This window comes from Triticum dicoccoides, chromosome 2B (genome assembly GCF_002162155.2).
Source record: "Triticum dicoccoides isolate Atlit2015 ecotype Zavitan chromosome 2B, WEW_v2.0, whole genome shotgun sequence".
Taxonomy (NCBI): Eukaryota; Viridiplantae; Streptophyta; class Magnoliopsida; order Poales; family Poaceae; genus Triticum; species Triticum dicoccoides.
Window position 1 is genome coordinate 789,093,161 of NC_041383.1, and position 17,744 is coordinate 789,110,904.

The window sequence follows — 17,744 nt, forward strand, 5'->3', positions numbered from 1 at the left end:
GAACAAAGTGCTCTTGCCATCGCCAAGGTGCACGCGCGCAGCCGCTTGATAGAGAAGTTTTGACTCCTTGGGCACGGGAATGGCAAATTCCGCCCATGGCCTGCTAGATAGAGAAGAGACAAAGAGAGGGTGGGATGGTTTTTATTGATGTTTTTTTCCTGGTGGTTCCACATGTAAGGAGTGCCAAGTCAGCGGTCAACACTGTCAAAAACCACTTGACTTGGTCAAAACCGTGAGGAGGGTTGATTTTTAGACAGCATAGTTAATTCAGGGTATATTTCGACCGGTTTTGAACTCTGGGGTTGAATTCTAGACCGGGTGTTTAGTTTAGGGTTCTAATGTGATTTTTTATCATTTTTAAATGGATACGGATATATCCAGTTTCATATCCATATTCGGATCTTAATCCTGTATCATATTTGTATTTGTGTTTATTAAATAAAAAGTAGATACAACCATTTTCATCTCCAATTTAGTTGTGATGCAAATGCTTCGGATATGAATAGACATTTTCCTGGATGCGAATATCGGAATATTTTGGATTATACACTGTCACTTTCTTAGGCAAAAGTTATTGATACTAATTGGTTAGACAATTTTAAAATGCACAGGGCCACATACTAGTCACGAGTTGAATGCTCGAAAATACGGTTTAATGACACGACAAAAACATAAACGTAAGCGCCTTCTACTTGGGTCTTTTTTTCTCTGCGAAACACCTTCTAGTTGGTCTTAAGAACACGAGGAACATTCAGATCCGAGGCGTACATTTTGAACTTACTCCAAACACTCTAGATATAGAGTACGAACTATTTTATCATACATACAAATTAGCTAGACAAAAGATCACAAGCCCAGGACATGCGGCCCGAATATCATGACATACTCCTACTTCCGCATAACACCGATGCATGTTACAGACATTCAAACAGGTTCTTGGAGATACCTCGCTGGGTGCATTTCAGTCGAGTATGACCTGGAAGTTTGCAGCTTTGACAGTGTATCTTCCTTTTTGGCCGGCCAACATCTCGTGTCACGGTTTCTCCAGCGCTCACCTCCGGCGAAAGCGACGGAACCTGGTTGTCATATAAGCTGGCCACTGGACGTTTTTTGTTCTTCGGAGTGCCAACAGGAGTCTTACCATTGCCACGGCTGGTTTCTTTCTTCTTCTTCTTCTTCCTAGTCTTCACTGCAACATAATCCATCCTGGACTTTGGCCTTACCGTAGCAGGCCTTCCATTGGGGTTCAATCGTTCCGGAGGAAGTAACACAGAGCTGGTGATGTTTACTGGACACTGTATGGAATTAATTAGGCTCTGTGGAGGTTCCGAAGATATCCTTCTTTTCTTGCGTACGACGGAAGTTAGCTTGGTTACCCCTTCTAGCGCATGTTCTAGGCTTGGTTTGTCGCAACTTTCACGGACCAGGTCTTCAACGGCGATACGAAGAAGATTCTTCAAGTAGCTGTTGTCATGGGGAGATGAAGCATTGTCAATCATATCCATACCCTTCGGAAATTCGCCGCATGCCCATATTGTCCAGCGCTTCATTATATTCTTTGCCGGAATCTTCAATATGTCATCACGTACTAGTACCTGCAGCATATGGGAAAATTACACTATATGTGAGATGGGTTCATCCACAACAAGCATTTCATTTACAGTTGTTGGTAGCACTAACCTTGATAGAGTGCCTGCACAACATGCCAACGTGATCGAATATTCCGCAATCAAATGAGATGAATTGACCTGATTCCTCTATTTTAACCGTTCTCTGCTTACGTCTGGATTCGTCCACGACCTTAGATGGCGCAACACTATAACGATGTAATGAGAGCCTGGTTCAACCACCGTTACCACATAGCTCCCTGACTTATGGAGCTCATCTTGGAACTTGCTGAACACAGCGCGGGTGTAAATGGATGCAGCATCGTCCTCTATAGGGTAGGAGCTTTCAAAAGAGCGTGACCTCTGCAAGAGTTTACAACATAATGGCAGGATAAGCATAACTTCCAGCGGAAGGATCCAAGGTACGCCATATATTTTCCCCTATGTGCTAAAGATGTTATGTTTATAGGCTTACGTTTGCTGTCATGTGTGCTTCCGTAGCCTCCTCGCTCCTTCTGGCCCCGAGAAACTTCCCGTATTGACGAACAAAAACATGCATGGGAGATGATCGTTGTATGTACTGCTTCAACATATGATTGGCACTCTCGCTCCTTTGGGTGCTTGTCATCCCTGCGCAGAAAATCTCCTTGAAATACGGCTTGGCCCACATTGCTCTCTTGTCGAAAAGCCTTGTCATGTAATCATTGTTGTTGAGTTTGTATTTTGCTACCAACTTGGACCACCTATCTTCAAACTCCTCCACACACATAATATCATTTATGAGGGGGTGAAATTGCTTCTTGAATCCAGAGAATTTGTTGTACACATGGCCGATTTTTTCTTTGGCGTCTCGCAGAACATGCCATTTGCACCAACGATGCCTTGCTTCTGGAAGCGCAGACTCGATTGCACCCTTCATTGCATGTGCCTGGTCTGAATGAGAGAAAAGAACAGAACATGATCAGTATTTCAAATGCTAATTCTGGTACTCATAATATTGTTCGAAAAGGTACAAAAACCACGAGTGTTTGTGTTGTACCTGTAAGAATAGTAACGGGTTGTTTGTTGTCCATAATGGTGACGAACGTGCTAAACACCCACTTGAATGCCACTTCGGTTTCTTCACGCATCAAGACACCTCCAAAGATAACCGACTGGAAGTGGTTGTTGACGCCAACAAATAGACCAAATGGCATGTTATATAGATTTGTTTTGTAAGTTGTGTCGAAACTCGAAAGTGACCACGTCTCCAAAGTGCACATAATCCTGACGGTTCTTGCCGGTACACCACAACATCGATCGGACTCGTCCCTCTGCATCCACATCAACCTCCACCTTCAAGTTGTTGTCCTGAGCCTTCATCTCTTGCAGGAGACTCATTGTTTTGGACAGGTCATCTTTTATAGTTTCCTGGGAGTACCTGGAGCACAATGTACGCAGCAACTGCTTGCGGTATGGCACAGCTTGCGGACCAGCTCCAAGTCCGCCCAATATGTTATAGACCTTAGTAATACTGATGTTATTCTCACGGAGATTTTTTATGAAATCCCGTGATATTGCATCAATATGATTGTGCGAATTCCACTGCATCTTAGCATCATATCCCAATGACAACCGATGGTTGTGTTCTTTGACGAATGCACTCACATACCAGCCATGGTCCTTTGTACGAAGCAATTTGATCATTGCCTTGCAATCAGTTTTGCATGATGATGCGTTTTCCTTTCTGGCCTTGTCCTGAAAGTTCAAAACACATCATAATATGTGATTTGTCATGGTCACGTCAATGTGAATTTGATCTACTTAAATTTGCAAGAAAACTATGAAGAAAAGTCATGAATGAGTACCGCGCACTGGCAGACCAGCTCGTGCATGCTCCTATAGTTGTTTGTGTTAGTTCTGCTCTTCCCATGACGAATACCGAATCCACATTCCCATGAGTACAGATTATAAAATTCGTATGCTTCTTGGCTGGAGTCAAATGTTGTTGCAACAGTAGGCTCGAATATTTCCGCTCCCTTACGGTCTTTGAATTGATGCAGGCGTTGCTCTATTGCCGACATTTTAGAGGGCGCCCTACGGCACTCTGGGCCATGCTTGCCTCTGTTCCTGAAGGACATGGTGAGAGAGATGCTGAATGGTCATGAGTAGCATAGCTAGATTTATTATATGAATTTCACGTGATGAACGGGGTAACTTCTACAAAGAGAAAACGAAAATTTTTCATCCCCCGGACCAGCTAGTGCACAAATCTAAAGACCGCATATAAAGATAGCACCAAAGAGAAATGCCAAGGCGATTGTATGAAACAAAGGTATTCACAAAAGGGATTCATGAGATGGATTGGACTTGCACACCTCCGTTTCCAGCCGCCGTTGAAGATTAAATATGAACCTCCTGGATTGGGAGGAGCGCAGTCCGACGAATCTAAATTAGGCGCGGGCTCAATGCCGACAGCATCGTAACGCGGCAGTTCCGTGCTGAATCACACCAGAAAATCGGGCCATCACAAATTTGGAGTCCAGATGGGGAGTTATATGCTGATTGCATGGACGTATGAGATGTGGTGAATAAAGTTACCTTGGGTCACTGCAATCAGGGGGAATGTTTAGATCAAGCGCCTTTAGAACACGATCTGTACCCTCGTTTGCGCGGCGGGCAGGGCTTCTTCCTCCGTCCGTGTTCAGTGATGCAAAACTGATGGGACGAAGGTTGGATCAGCAGGTTATGTACAGATGGGGCAACGGCGGTGAAAGGTGAAGTGGAAGAAACTGCACGGCGGAAGTGAATCGTAGTTTTGCGCCCAAACCTTAATTGTAGGGAGCTGAATCCATCGCCCTGCTCGTAGTCCATCGTCATTGAAGGCCTTCTTCCATCGCCCTGCTCGGAGTCCATCGCCATTGAAGGCCTTCTTGCCTCTCCCTGCTCGGAGTCCGTCGCCATGGAAGGCCTTATTTCTCTAACGATGGGAAATCTGCCCACGGGCCTGGTCGCTATGTTGAGTCAACCTTGGTCTCCGGATGGACTACAACATGCATGTAGCGGCACAACATGCATGTAGCTGTAGCAGTATTTACTTACTAGCTTGTAGTATGCATGTCGGCAGCAACAAAGGCTGCATGCCTTACTAGTGAAGTTTAGTAGTAGTAGAAACGTAGCTTGCTTGGTAAGCTAGCTAGTGACGCAAGTGCTTACCTCACTGCTAGCTGATATTTTGCTTAGGTCGGTTCGGCTGTCCTATATAAGGAGCCTCACACCCTGGGTTGTAACTAAGGCCATTCCACTTCAATACAAGGCATTTCCTCCTTCTAGTACCATCGTGTGTGCTCCAAGCCTCAAGTGTTGTGTACTAGTACTACTATATGTATGTGTGTGATACACTAGTGAGTGTGTGAGTAGTACGCGTGTGTGCTCATTCACCGGTCGTCTATCAGTATACTCGAGTGCTAGCGAGTAGTTCTGGGCTAACAATTGGTATCAGAGCCTCTGGTTGTGGTAGCCATGGCCGGTGGTAAAGGAGTGCAGCAACGCACCACCTCGGGTGGTTCCCAGTCGCCGGCTCCGGAGGAGCGGCGAGGGGCAGCCGCTCCAGGCGCGGCCATCGCGGTGAGGTCGTGGTTAGGGAGATCGTGCGCGAGACCGCAATCAGCGGTAGCGTGCCCATCACCTTCCCGATGCTCACGCGCTCGAACTACAGCGAGTGGGCATTGATCATGGAGTGCAACCTTCATGCGGCGAGCCTCTGGGCTCCCATGGAGGACGACCTGATCGAGAGAAAGGAGGACAGGAAAGCCGTGGCAGCCCTCATGCGCGCCACGCCACCGGAGATGCACGGCATGCTCGCGGCGAAGGCAAGCGCCAAGGAGGCGTGGGAAGCCATTCGTACCCAGCGCCTCGGCAGCAACCGCGTGCGTGAGGCGAACGCGCAGAAGCTGCGGGCGGACTTCGAGAACATCGCCTTCAAGGAGGGCGAGCTCGTCGACGAATTCGCCATGCGGATCTCCAGCCTTGCGTCACAGCTCCACGCGCTCGGCGACACCATGGACGACGCGAGAGTCGTGCGGAAATTTCTCCGCGTCGTGCCATCTCGCTTCGCTCAGGTAGCGGTCTCCATCGAGACCTTGCTTGATCTGAGTGAGCTCTCCGTCGAGGAGCTCACGGGCCGGTTGCGGGTGGTCGAGGACCGTCTTGACGACGGCCGCGAGAGCTTCGGCGGCGGACAACTCCTATTCTCAAAGAAGTGGGAGGCGAGGAAGCGTCAAGGACGTGGTGGCGGTGCCCAGAGCAGCAGAGGCGACGGTCGCACCCAGGGTGGAGCCGGGCGAGGTGCCGGCAACGACGACCGAGACAAGTGCCGATATTGCAGCATCAAGGGCCACTGGGCCCGTGAGTGCCGCAAGAGGATGGCTGACGAGGATGCCGCGGCCGCGGCGAACCTCGTCGAGGCTGAAGAAGACGGTGGGCCAGCAATGATGATGGCTTGCGTCGAGACCATGCAGGAGGGCGGAGCGCCTCCGGCGACCATGGTCCTGACAAGCATCGAAGCCGTGCAGGAGGGCGCAGCACCTCCGGCGACCACGGTGCCGGCAACCGTTAAGTCCGTGCGGGAGGCACGGAGCTCTTCAAGTAATCCCCTCTCGACATCGGTAGCGCTCTCCTCGGCAACAACGTTCTCGGGAGGCTACGATTGGGAGGAGATGAAGACCCGGGTGTGGGGGAGCCACACCCCGGCAACCACGTTCCCTGCGACGCTGGTCAAGCCCGTGCAAGTTGGCATGGCAATCGCGGCCCCGACATCCTCGGGACCCGACAAGCCCATGCAAGTTGGCACGGCAAAGGCGTACCCGACATCCTCGGGACCCAATAAGCCCGTGTCAGGAGGCACGGCAACGACGCATATGGTGGGCCATGTCCCAACCATGATGCTGGTGACCAGTGAGACCGTGCAAGAGGCACGACACTCTCAGGTCGGCCATACCCCGACAACCAGGTTCTCGGGGTTCTGCAAGCCCGTGTGGGCAACACGGCACTCTTCGACGGGCCTCAACAGCTGGGAGGCCATGAAGAGACGGTCATGGGGCGGCAAGGCCTCGACCGTGACTCTGGCGACCATCGAGGCTGTGCAGGAGGCGCGGTGCTCTATGGTCAGCCACGCAGCAACCCTGACGCGCTCGGGGTCCATCGAGTCCGTGCGGAAGGCATGACTCACAACTGTCGGAGGAGACCCGACAAGCAAGTCTGATGGGAAGAACACCAAGGACTTCGCTACCCTGAGAGGAGCCACTCTGGGCAGTGCGGCGTCCGGCACAACGACCCCAGGAAGGGAGTTCCTGGGTAGTGCGATGTCCGACAGGTCATCCCCGGGAAGGGAGTTCCCGGGTAGCATGACGTCCGACACGACGACCCCGGGAAGGGAGTTCCCGGGCAGTGTGACATCAGGAACTACGACCCCAGGAACACTGACGCCCACGAGCGAGGTGGTTCCCGGGCAGTTCATGTCCCCACCAACAGCGCGGTCGGACTTGTTCGATGCCAACAAAAATGGTGGCGATCCACAAGGGTTCCGAAGCCTAGTGGGACCTTCTCGTACCTGCGGGATGATCGCAGCACTGCGAGATCAAGAAGGACGAGCACGGCGTACGGGCTACACAAATCATGAGAAGGCGGACATCCCAATGAAGGCACTTGGTTGTGTACGGTTCCAGAAGCCACGCGACAAGATCGGGATCATGGAAACAAGCTCCTTCGACAAGGTTGAGGGGGAGATTGTTGAGTCAACCTTGGTCTCCGGATGGACTACAACATGCATGTAGCGGCACAACATGCATGTAGCTGTAGCAGTATTTACTTACTAGCTTGTAGTATGCATGTCGGCAGCAACAAAGGCTGCATGCCTTACTAGTGAAGTTTAGTAGTAGTAGAAACGTAGCTTTCTTGGTAAGCTAGCTAGTGACGCAAGTGCTTACCTCACTGCTAGCTGATATTTTGCTTAGGTCGGTTCGGCTGTCCTATATAAGGAGCCTCACACCCTGGGTTGTAACTAAGGCCATTCCACTTCAATACAAGGCATTTCCTCCTTCTAGTACCATCGTGTGTGCTCCAAGCCTCAAATGTTGTGTACTACTACTACTATATGTGTGTGTGATACACTAGTGAGTGTGTGAGTAGTACGCGTGTGTGCTCATTCACCGGTCGTCTATCAGTATACTCGAGTGCTAGCGAGTAGTTCTGGGCTAACACGCTAAGCATTCCTTATTTGTCTACAGACTCTCATTCAATTTGTGTGGGCGGTGCGGGCTGTGTGTTGTCACATCTGTGTCGGGCATCTATGTGGCCAGAAAAAAACAAACGCATTGCAGGCCTAGCCTATGGCCTGTGGTCGTTCACGCGCAAGACCCATCAAGCCTGACTAACACCCGCACGCTACTGATAATGGCTAATATTAGCGACCGTGAGCCGACGTGCATCTCGAGACATACCATGGGAGTGGACGCACCAGATAACAGGACTCCTACGCCTATGCTGTGTAAATCCGCGTTCACGCTAAAACAATATTACTGCTACCAATAGAAAAGTGATAAGTAACATTAATGCAATGCAACTAGGATTGCGGGTTCCATCCTGCACCGCAAGAGGTGTTGATACGTGCCCGCAAATTTGAGAGCTCAGCGTATATGTGATGTTTTCACTCGTGTCCACACAATGTAAGCGACAATTTATGCTCAAATTGTTGTCTTTCTGCTTCGGCACATGAAGGTGATTGTGGCATTGCGAAGGTGAGAGGTGAGAGCAGGCTGGGCCAATAACCACCGAAAACGTTCCATTTGCAGTTCAAACCCAACGGCATTGGTGGCAGCTCGAGTCGACGGTCGCATGGAGGACAATCAGCATCCAGAGACGGCTCCGGCGAGCGTCCTCTCGTGTCGTTCATGAACAATGCATCCCCGCTCCTGTAGCACAACGTCTTCTCGACATCATCAAACCAGGCGCCCGTCGGGGTGTGCCCCCACTGCTGTTCGTGGATGTGGAAGCTGTAGTGCAGATCCCAGCAGAGCTTGCTGTCGTCGAACTCAGCCCACAGGTCCTGCGGTTGCAGCCACTGGACCTGCGATGGTGGCGACATAACCCAGAACTGGAGCTTCTGGGAAGGGCGGAGGACGTTCGCGGCGAGGCACAGCCGCCCGCTCATCTCGAAGGCGATTACCTGCGGACCGTAGTGCCTGTATCCCTCATTGTTCTTAACCGGGAGAGGGTGGATGTGGTGCTCCTCGGTCGCCACGTCGACCATCAAAATCGCGCCAAGTTTCTCGGTCGGGCTTCTACGACCGTAGGCCAACAAGTACAACTTGTCATCAATGAGCACCGGCGGCGAGGTGCGCAGTAGGGGGAAGCTTGAGCTGTACCACCCTTGACGCCAACCACTACAGGTGCCTATGGTGCACACCATGTGCTGGATCCAATTCATCATACCATAAGATTTAGATGGCAAGGTGGAGAACCGGAACAGCTTGTACTCCTTGGTGGAAGGGCTGAACCCCAAGGCGAACTTATGGTAGACGGTAGGGTCGTCCGAGAGCCACGTGGACGACACCTTGGGAAGGATCGTCGTCTCGCCGGTAAGAGGGTTGCAGAGGAACGCCGGCACCTCGGGGGCGGAGTCAAGGGCGAAGCAAAGCAGGCCATTGCACACGCTGGAGATGCTGTAGCCGCTGGGGATGACGACCCGGCGAGGCATGGGCGTGAACTTCGACGAGGAGACGCAGAAGAAACTGGCCTCGTCGGGCTTGCAATCCTCACATGTCTCCATGACGAGCAAGGCCTCCGACGTGACGGGGAGGTGGCCGGTGACCTCGGCCTCAGCATGGAGTCTGCGGAAAGTGGGGTCGGCGATGACATCGCGCCAGAGCCTGGAGACGCGGCGGCAGCGGATCACGTCCCTGGTGGGCAGCTTGAGCAGGATCTCCCCGATAATGTCCGCGGATTCCAGCGACGGGGCTCGTTGTCGCCTTCGCCTCCCCGTCCTCCTCATCGTCGAAACCTAGATCGATCGACGACTGCTAAGCGGCCGGCACGGGGAAACTAGATGAAACCGAGGAGGACACAGACCGTTTATATATAGGTTACAACTAGGAAAACCGACTTAGCTTGATCAACTATTAGGAAAATCTTTAGGACTCCGATAACTGCTGAACGTTCGGTCTGGGAGAGCCCCAGATCGAACGATTCGTTCGGTCGTATCGGAGACATCGATCGAACGCATGCGTTCAGGAGGAGAGTCGCCCAGCCCGAACACCCTACCTCGGGAGCTTAGAGGCCTTTTTGTTGTGGAAAAAGAAGAAGCCAGATTGTGCCGATTTTTACTGTGACCAAAAAAGTCCACTATTGGATGTGACTAAGGGCATCTCGAGCCGTTGGACCCCCAGGAGGGGCAAAAAAACGCCCCCTGGGGGCGCACCGGCGCTAAACCGCGCAGTGGGGGCGTGATGCCGCCCAGTCGCGGCGCCCATGGTTAGTCAAAAAAGTCAAACACGTCGCAAAAACGACTCAAATTTAACGCAAACATCGACGAGTTCATTCAAACTTAAACATATTTTACAAAAAAGAAAAAAAAACTACCGCGGGCTACCCCGCCGTCTCCCTCGCCGCCCGCCCACGCGGTTCTACATGCCGAGGAGGCGGTAGAACCGCGTGTAGTCACCGCCGTCGTCGTCATCATCGTCGTCGTCGTCGCCGCCGCCTCCGCCGTCCCTGCTGCATCCCTCCCCCGGTTGGCGCGGCGGGTTGGACGGTCCGGGGGCGTCGTCGTCGTTGTCGCTGTCGAGGACCACGACGCCGTGCTCGTCCTCGCGCCCACGCTTGCGGGCGGCGATCTCCTCCAGGGCCCGGTGCTGCCGGACCATCTCGTCGCGGAGGTAGTCGTCCCGCGCCCACCGCATGGCGTCCTCGTCGGAGAAGCCGCGTCGGGCTATCTCCTCGTACTCCGCGGGGAGGACGGGCTCCGGCTTGGGCTCGGCGAGGACGAAGCGGACGGTTGGTGGAGAGGCGTTGGCGCCGCCGGAGCTGCGGGTGCGCGCGCTGACCGGCGTGTCCTGGGGCTCCGGCTTGACAGGGCGGAGGCAGGGCGAGCCGCCAGACGACAAGGAGGACCCCCCGGTCTCCATGCGCCTCGGGGTCCAGGAGCTTCCCCGGCGGCGTGAGAAGGAAGGGGGAGCGGGGTACTCTAGGCGCGGCGTGTTGCCGCCCTGGATGTACTCGAGGACGGCCTCCAACGTGTGCCCGGGCACGCCCCACCACAGACGCCGGCCGGCGGCGTTGAGCCTGCCGGAGGGCACGACGCCGTTGGTGGCCTCGAGTTGCTCGGCCTGACGGCGGCGGAAGTACGGTTCCCAGAGCGGGCTGTCGGGGGCGGCGCCTCGCTCGCCGCACGCGGCAGGTTCGAGCGGATGCGTGCGATCTCCGCACGCCGCGCCGCGCCGGTCGGTACCGGGGGCACCGGCACGCCGCCCGCGCTGATCCTCCACGTCCCGGGCACCCGCATGTCCGGCGGGACCGGGTACTCGGCCTCGTAAAGGAGGCGAGCCTCGTCTTCGTGAAGATGGCGGCGGCCGAAGCCGTTCGCCGCCACGCCGTCGCCTGGGAAGCGCTCGGCCATGGCTGTGAACTGGGGACGGCGAAAGAGAGGAGAGGAGAGGGAGGAAACAACGGCGGCGGGAGAGTGTGAGTCGCCGAGTGCGCCGGGGCGCTTCATATATAGGCCAAGGCGCGCGTGTCACCGTGTGTATGCGTGGCGGGCGAGGGAGGGCGAGGGACGCGCGTAGTCCGGTCTTCACTGCACCGCCCGTGAGGCATCAATGGTGCAGGCTGACCGGCGCGGCAGCGCGGCAGCTTTGGCATTGATTCGCCGCGGGAAACGGGGCGATGAGGACGACGAAGGGCCGAGAAGAGAGCCGTGTCGCTGACGCGGCGGGCCCGTGGCTTTTTCGCGCCAAAGCAGTTCACCCGGTGCCCCCGGGCGCCCCCCAGCGCGCCGGGTTCGGGCTGGGTCCGCCGGCGCTGTTTTCGGTCCAAGCCGGCGAAAATCGGGCTTCTGGGGGCACGACTGGGCCGTTTTTTCGGCGCCGGCGCGAAAAAAACGCCTGGGGAGGCCTTCCTGGGGGCGCGGTTGGAGATGCCCTAATGAAGGCGATTTTGCCATGCAATGAAAAAATAGTCAACAAATGCTGCAAAAATAAAAATGTATGAATGAACCACAAGATCTGTACCGCTATAATATGAATGAACCAGAAAGATCTTCTCTGCAAAGATGTCAAAATATATGAATTTGCCATGGCAAAATGTGCAGTGTGGATGCATATGAACTTGCCATCACAGAAAAAGTCCAAAAAATGTTATTATAGATAGAAAATGGAAAACAAGATACTACTAAAATAATCCCAATGGTTTCAAACCAAAAATAGCCATCACCTTTATAAACAATTTTGCATGTGTACCATGATGGCAAGAAAATATTTTTATGCAATGGCTCAAAAAAGAATAAAAAATCATGGCAGTTTGCATCTGTACCATGATGGCAAAAAAATACGGATTAAAAATTTGTATGCTAATTTTACTATATAAATTTTCCGAAGCACAAAACAAAAAATGCACAATCTATTGTTTAGTAATAATTGACATGTTTTCCATGTATTTTTGCCTTGGCAAAATAAAAGTAAAACTTGCCATGCTGCATAGAAGTATGTTTGCCATGAGTGACAAAAATTAAAATTGCCATGGAAATTAAATAAAAAAATCATGGGAAATAAAAGGTAAATTTGCCATGACAATAAAACGTTAATTTTGCCATGGTGTAGAAAAACTAATAATTGGCATGCAAAAATAAAAGTAAAATTTGCCATGTTAACCAAGATCAAATGAATAGTAAATCTTGCCATGGCAATAAAAGTTAAAAATTGCCGTGGGAATTTAGGTAAATTTTCCATGTTAATAAAGATAAATTAACCATGGCAAAAATAACAAGTAAAACTTGCCATAGCAATAAAAGTTAAATATTGCCATGGGGATTTAGATAAATTAGCCATGAAAATGAAGGTATATTAGCCATGGAAAAATAAATAGTAAAACTTGCCATGGCAATAAATGTTTGCTATTGCCATGGGGAATTAGGTAAATTTGTCATGTTAATAAAAGTCAAATAAATAATAAACTTGCCATGGCAATAAAAGTTAGATATTGCCATGGGGGTTTGTAAATTTGTCATGTTAATAAAAGGTAAATTTGCCGAGGCAAATAAATAGTAAACTTGCCATGGCAATAAAAGTTAAAAAATTGCCATGGGAATTTAGGTAAATTCGTCATGTTAATAAAGGTGAAATAATTAGTAAAGCTTGCCATGGCAATATTTTCCATTTTGTGTTGTAATCTAAAGTTGCCATGGCAAAAAAGCAATGAATTTGCCATGATAAGAGAACTAAATTTGCCATGATCAATTAACTAAAGTTTTAAAAGTTTAGATGGCAAAAAGTATCAGATTAGTTGCCATGGCAAGAAAGCATGGCAATTAAGTTTCGATGGGGACATATCCAAAAATAAAAAGTTGCCATGGCAAGAATGCAATAAATCTGTAATTTTCCCTAAAGAAAAGACACAAGCATGGCAACTAAAGTTTCGATGGGGACATATCCAAAATCAAAAGTTGCCATGGCAAAAAGAATGCGATATATATGTAAGAGGTAATATCATCCGAAGTCATACAACTTGCATTGCATGTTCAGTTTAGTGCTAAAACTTTAAAAATACAGTTTTGTAGTCACTTAACTTGACTCATGCGTGCAGATACGGTCATGTTACACATATGTAGGCGTATCCATGTGCATGACCCCACCTGTTAGTGAGTGGAGGGGCTGGTTGCACTGTATTTTTACATAATACACTCTCATAAATTGTTTATTTGCGGAAAAAGTCCAGCACAAAAAAATGCTCAGAAAACACAACCATAGCACTGCAGATATATTCGAAAATTACCGTCAGGACTCTACACTGCGACCAACTTCTTTTAAACTACTGTCCTACCAACACGCTAATCAGGTCCTGATGCCTAATACGAAGACCAAACTTATGTGGACTCACGTGGAGTTTGAATGGGATGCCAATACTGCAGCCTATTTTGATCGTGCAATTTTTTAAGATATTTGTAAAACATAAGGAATATATTTATGTGTGTTAAAACTATTTTGCGAGTGCAATTTTTTAAGATATTTGTAAAACATAAGAAATATATTTATGTGTGTTAAAACTATTATGCATACAACCAATGATTAGTAAATAAAAACAATTAAATATAAATTTGTGTTTCATATACTAGTAGTATAAAATACTCCCTTCGTTCCTAAATATTTGTCTTTCTACAGATTTTAACAAGTGACTACATACGGAGCAAAATAAGTGAATCTACACTCTAAAATATGTCTATATACATCCGTATGTGGTAGTCCATTTGAAATCTCTAAAAAGAAAAATATTTAGGAAGGGAGGGAGTATTTAGTAAAACTTAAGTAATAAAAACATTTAAGATACTTGTAAAACATAAGTAATAAAATTATGTTAAAATATTTTTTTGCTAAATATGTAATATATATATATATATAATTGTATTTAATTTTTTTATTTACTAATTATCATCTAAATGTATAATATTTTTAACACACAGAAATTTGAACATAATTATTATGTACAGTTTCCTAAATATTTTATATATAGCACACATGTTTATATTTGAATGTTTTTATTTACTAATCATTGTCTGCACAAATATTTGAACATAATTTAATACTCCCTCCGTAAACTAATATAAGAGCGTTTATAGAATACTAATATAGTGAACTAAACGCTCTTATATTAGTTTACAGAGGGAGTACTTGTTTTGATAAACCCATAACTTATTAATTAGTTCTACAACTAAATTAAAAAATGGCCGTGGTATTCGCAGCCCATTTAAGGTCCACATGCATCCTTGTTTAATACATATAAAAACTCCTTATCCAGATTGGACATGCGAACGCAAGGTGATGTAGTGGCTTTACCATCGCTTGTTTAACGGTTGTTCGTGGGTTCGAGTGTGGTGCTATAATTTTCGCATGGACGTGCAGTACTGTGGTCATGTTTTTCTATAAATGAAAAATTGTGAGGTTTCTTGTGCAAATATGCATCACAGTGGTTGATTGTTCTGCAAATAAAAAACATGAGGGTGTTTTGCATAAAAATACGTCATACCCAGCTCCATCACTCAATGGCTAGTGAGGCCATACACATGGATACGTCTGCATGTGCGTATTGTGACCGCATCTGCACAGTTAAGTCAAGTTAGGTGACCACAAATTCGTATTTTCAAAGTTCTAGCATCAAACTGAACATGCAACGCAAGTTCTGTGACTCCTGGTGATATTACCTCTATATGTAATGTACCCTGAAGAAAATACACAAGCATGGCAACTAAGTTTTGATGGGGGGCATATTAACACATGTAAAATTTGACCTTCGATGGCAAAAGAACATAATTTGATTATCATGAACTATACATTTTGGGGGTGTCCATGAGCTACAGTTTCCTAGAATTGCCAAGGAAATCTAGTCCATTAGCATCTCATCACCCGCAAAAAAAGTGACTGCAGAAATAACTACACAATGCTAAATGGCGACATCTACAAAAATTTGCAAACAAAGAAATGGTGGGAGCTATTGAAACTCACTACGTTGTTGCCGTAGTCAGCTCGAGGACCAAATATGTGCGTCACCGTCGAGCTTGTAATCAAGCTACCCCTGCCCCAACGGCGCCGTCGCGTGGCAGATCCCCATCTGCACAAGGCGATGGTGGAGCCCAGGACCACGCGGGGCGGAGGCGCGCTAGGACGTGGGGCGGGCGGAGATCCCTTGGTAGGCACCAAACACGGGGCGGCGGCGTGGTTCTCCTCCTCGTCAGCCTTGACCCACGAGGCCGTCCTCGACGTAGTAGCATAGGCAGCGTCGGTCCGGCCGCACCGATGTGGCGGGGTTGCGCGCCCGCGGGGCTGGTGGTGGCGCAGAAGAACTCCATCGGTCGATCCAGCTGGAGCGTGAGGACGGGGCCGACGGCGGCAGGCGGGGACGACGAGCCCATGAATCTCCACCCCCAGCACCTCGGCCCCTGTGACCGGCAATCACCACGCGCACGAGGCTCCCTCCTCCACCGTCAACACGGCGCCGCGCACCGGCATCTTGGTCGACTGCTGCATCCGCCGACCACCATCGAGGATTCGAATCACAGCAGCTTCACACGCCTCTTCCCGCTCCTCGCCTCGCCGCCGCACACCTCCTCTCCTGACATCGCGCAGCTTCGGGTACGACGCAGGCTGCATAACTGCCGATGGGCTCGCCGCCTGCGCAAGGGCTCTCTCTCGCTCCTCTGTCCCATGCGCGATGAAGAAATGGCGAGAGAGTGGGGAACGAAGAAAAGGATAAGAGAGAGGGGTGCGGCCGTGCGTGCGTTCGGGGACGAGGCGAGTTTTTCCGAACGGGGTCAAAGCGTGACGTGGCGCGGTGGTTGCTTTATGATTTGTGCAAACAATCCAACGGGGCTGAGCGCGTTAGGGCTGAGATGCAAAAACGCAGCGCGTTCGGGAGCTACCAATTCCGAATCTTTATCTTTAAGTTCAAAAAAAAAACTAGGGAAATCTTTGATCGTTCCTTTCCAAAAGCCAACTTGATCGTGTCCCGTCACGAATGTGATCGATTTTGAGTTTTTGACCCGATCACATGCACCCCGGCCCAATCGAAGTTGGAGTGTATAATGGATGTGCTTCTTTCTTTCTGATGAATTACTTGCTCTCTTCAGTTCATACATTGTGCGACTCTCAACCTCAACGTACAGAGGAGAGGGCTGGACTTGATGTTGGGGAGTAACCGACCACAGTAACATGAACTTCATCTTCATAAAGTGCAAAAGCTCGACTGCTGCCGCCTCCTGCGGGAAAACCAGCCCCTTAGCGGGATGTTGAGCATAAGAACAGAACTGAATCAGGTTAAATGAGAAATCAAAGTTGGTGTGTTTCTTTTAGATCTCATTGATTGTCTCGGACCTCTGCACCCAGCGCAATGGAGGTTGAAGTGAAGGAGGGTACATTCCCTTGGTTTTTATACATGTTTTTACTGGTACAATCTTTGTTATCTGCTTCTTGTTTGTGGTTTTCATCTGCTCTTCACACAGGCACGAGCATGGGAACTGATTGCACGCAGAAAAAGAATAAGAAACGATCCTGTAGTAACATACTAACATGGTCTGAAACAGCCAATACATACAGAAGAGAGGCAAAAAGGAAAAAAGAAAAGAAAATGTAGGAGAAAGCCCGCCTCAGACTAAAATTGTAATAGTAAAAAGAACTTTGCACTGGCCTAGTTCTGCTTCTTGCAAAAGCACTAAATGCTTTCTGCTATTCGTTCACATAATATCTGCCTTCTGCTATTCGGTCATGCAAGGAATCAGAAGAAATTTCATCGCCGATGTAAATCAGGGGCAGACTCTGCTTTTTCAACCAAATCAGCACTCTGGTAGGCGGAAGACAGTGTGGTGTATGCAGACCAGCATAGAACCCCATCCTTTTCTTCAACGGCATCTATCTTGTTCAATGCCGCACAGCTGCTCATCAGAATGCAGAACGTGAGGTTATCCGGTTTAACATTCTTCGCCTTCATCTCCTCAAACAGGCTACAAACCTTCTTATGCTTGCCTAACTTCATGTAAAGGCACATCAGATTGTTGATGGGCAGAGTACTGGATGAGATGCCAAGCTCATCCATCTTGCAACAAAGGTCTGTTGCCTTCTCTTCCTTTTTGGATGAGCAATAACAGTTCAGAAGTGCCCCAAAGGTTCCATGGATTTTGGTGGATCGGGAAGACTGTCAAACAATTTTTCAGCTGTCGCAAGGCCACTCACTTTGTAGATGAGATCCAGACGAATTATTTGGTTAGTGTACGGCATGTTCATACCCTTTGTATGAACCGTCCGGTCCATCAACTGTCATAAGCAAAGACAAATTCTTGCATAAGTACTACAGACATATTTAAACACCAATAGCATAAGTACAAACAGAAGGTATGAAATAAGA

General features: G+C 49.2%; 1 protein-coding gene across 1 annotated transcript; it reads right to left on the reverse strand.

The window, feature by feature from the left end:
- Positions 1–737: 737 nt before the first annotated feature.
- Positions 738–3,335, reverse strand: LOC119366331 (protein FAR1-RELATED SEQUENCE 5-like). Its single transcript, XM_037632055.1, has 4 exons — positions 2,647–3,335; positions 2,083–2,540; positions 1,681–1,970; positions 738–1,595 (listed from the first exon to the last, which is right to left on the reverse strand). Exons 1-3 carry the CDS (start codon positions 2,930–2,932, stop codon positions 1,758–1,760), a joined length of 957 nt encoding a protein of 318 aa, XP_037487952.1. The 5' UTR covers positions 2,933–3,335; the 3' UTR covers positions 738–1,595; positions 1,681–1,757.
- Positions 3,336–17,744: the final 14,409 nt, after the last annotated feature.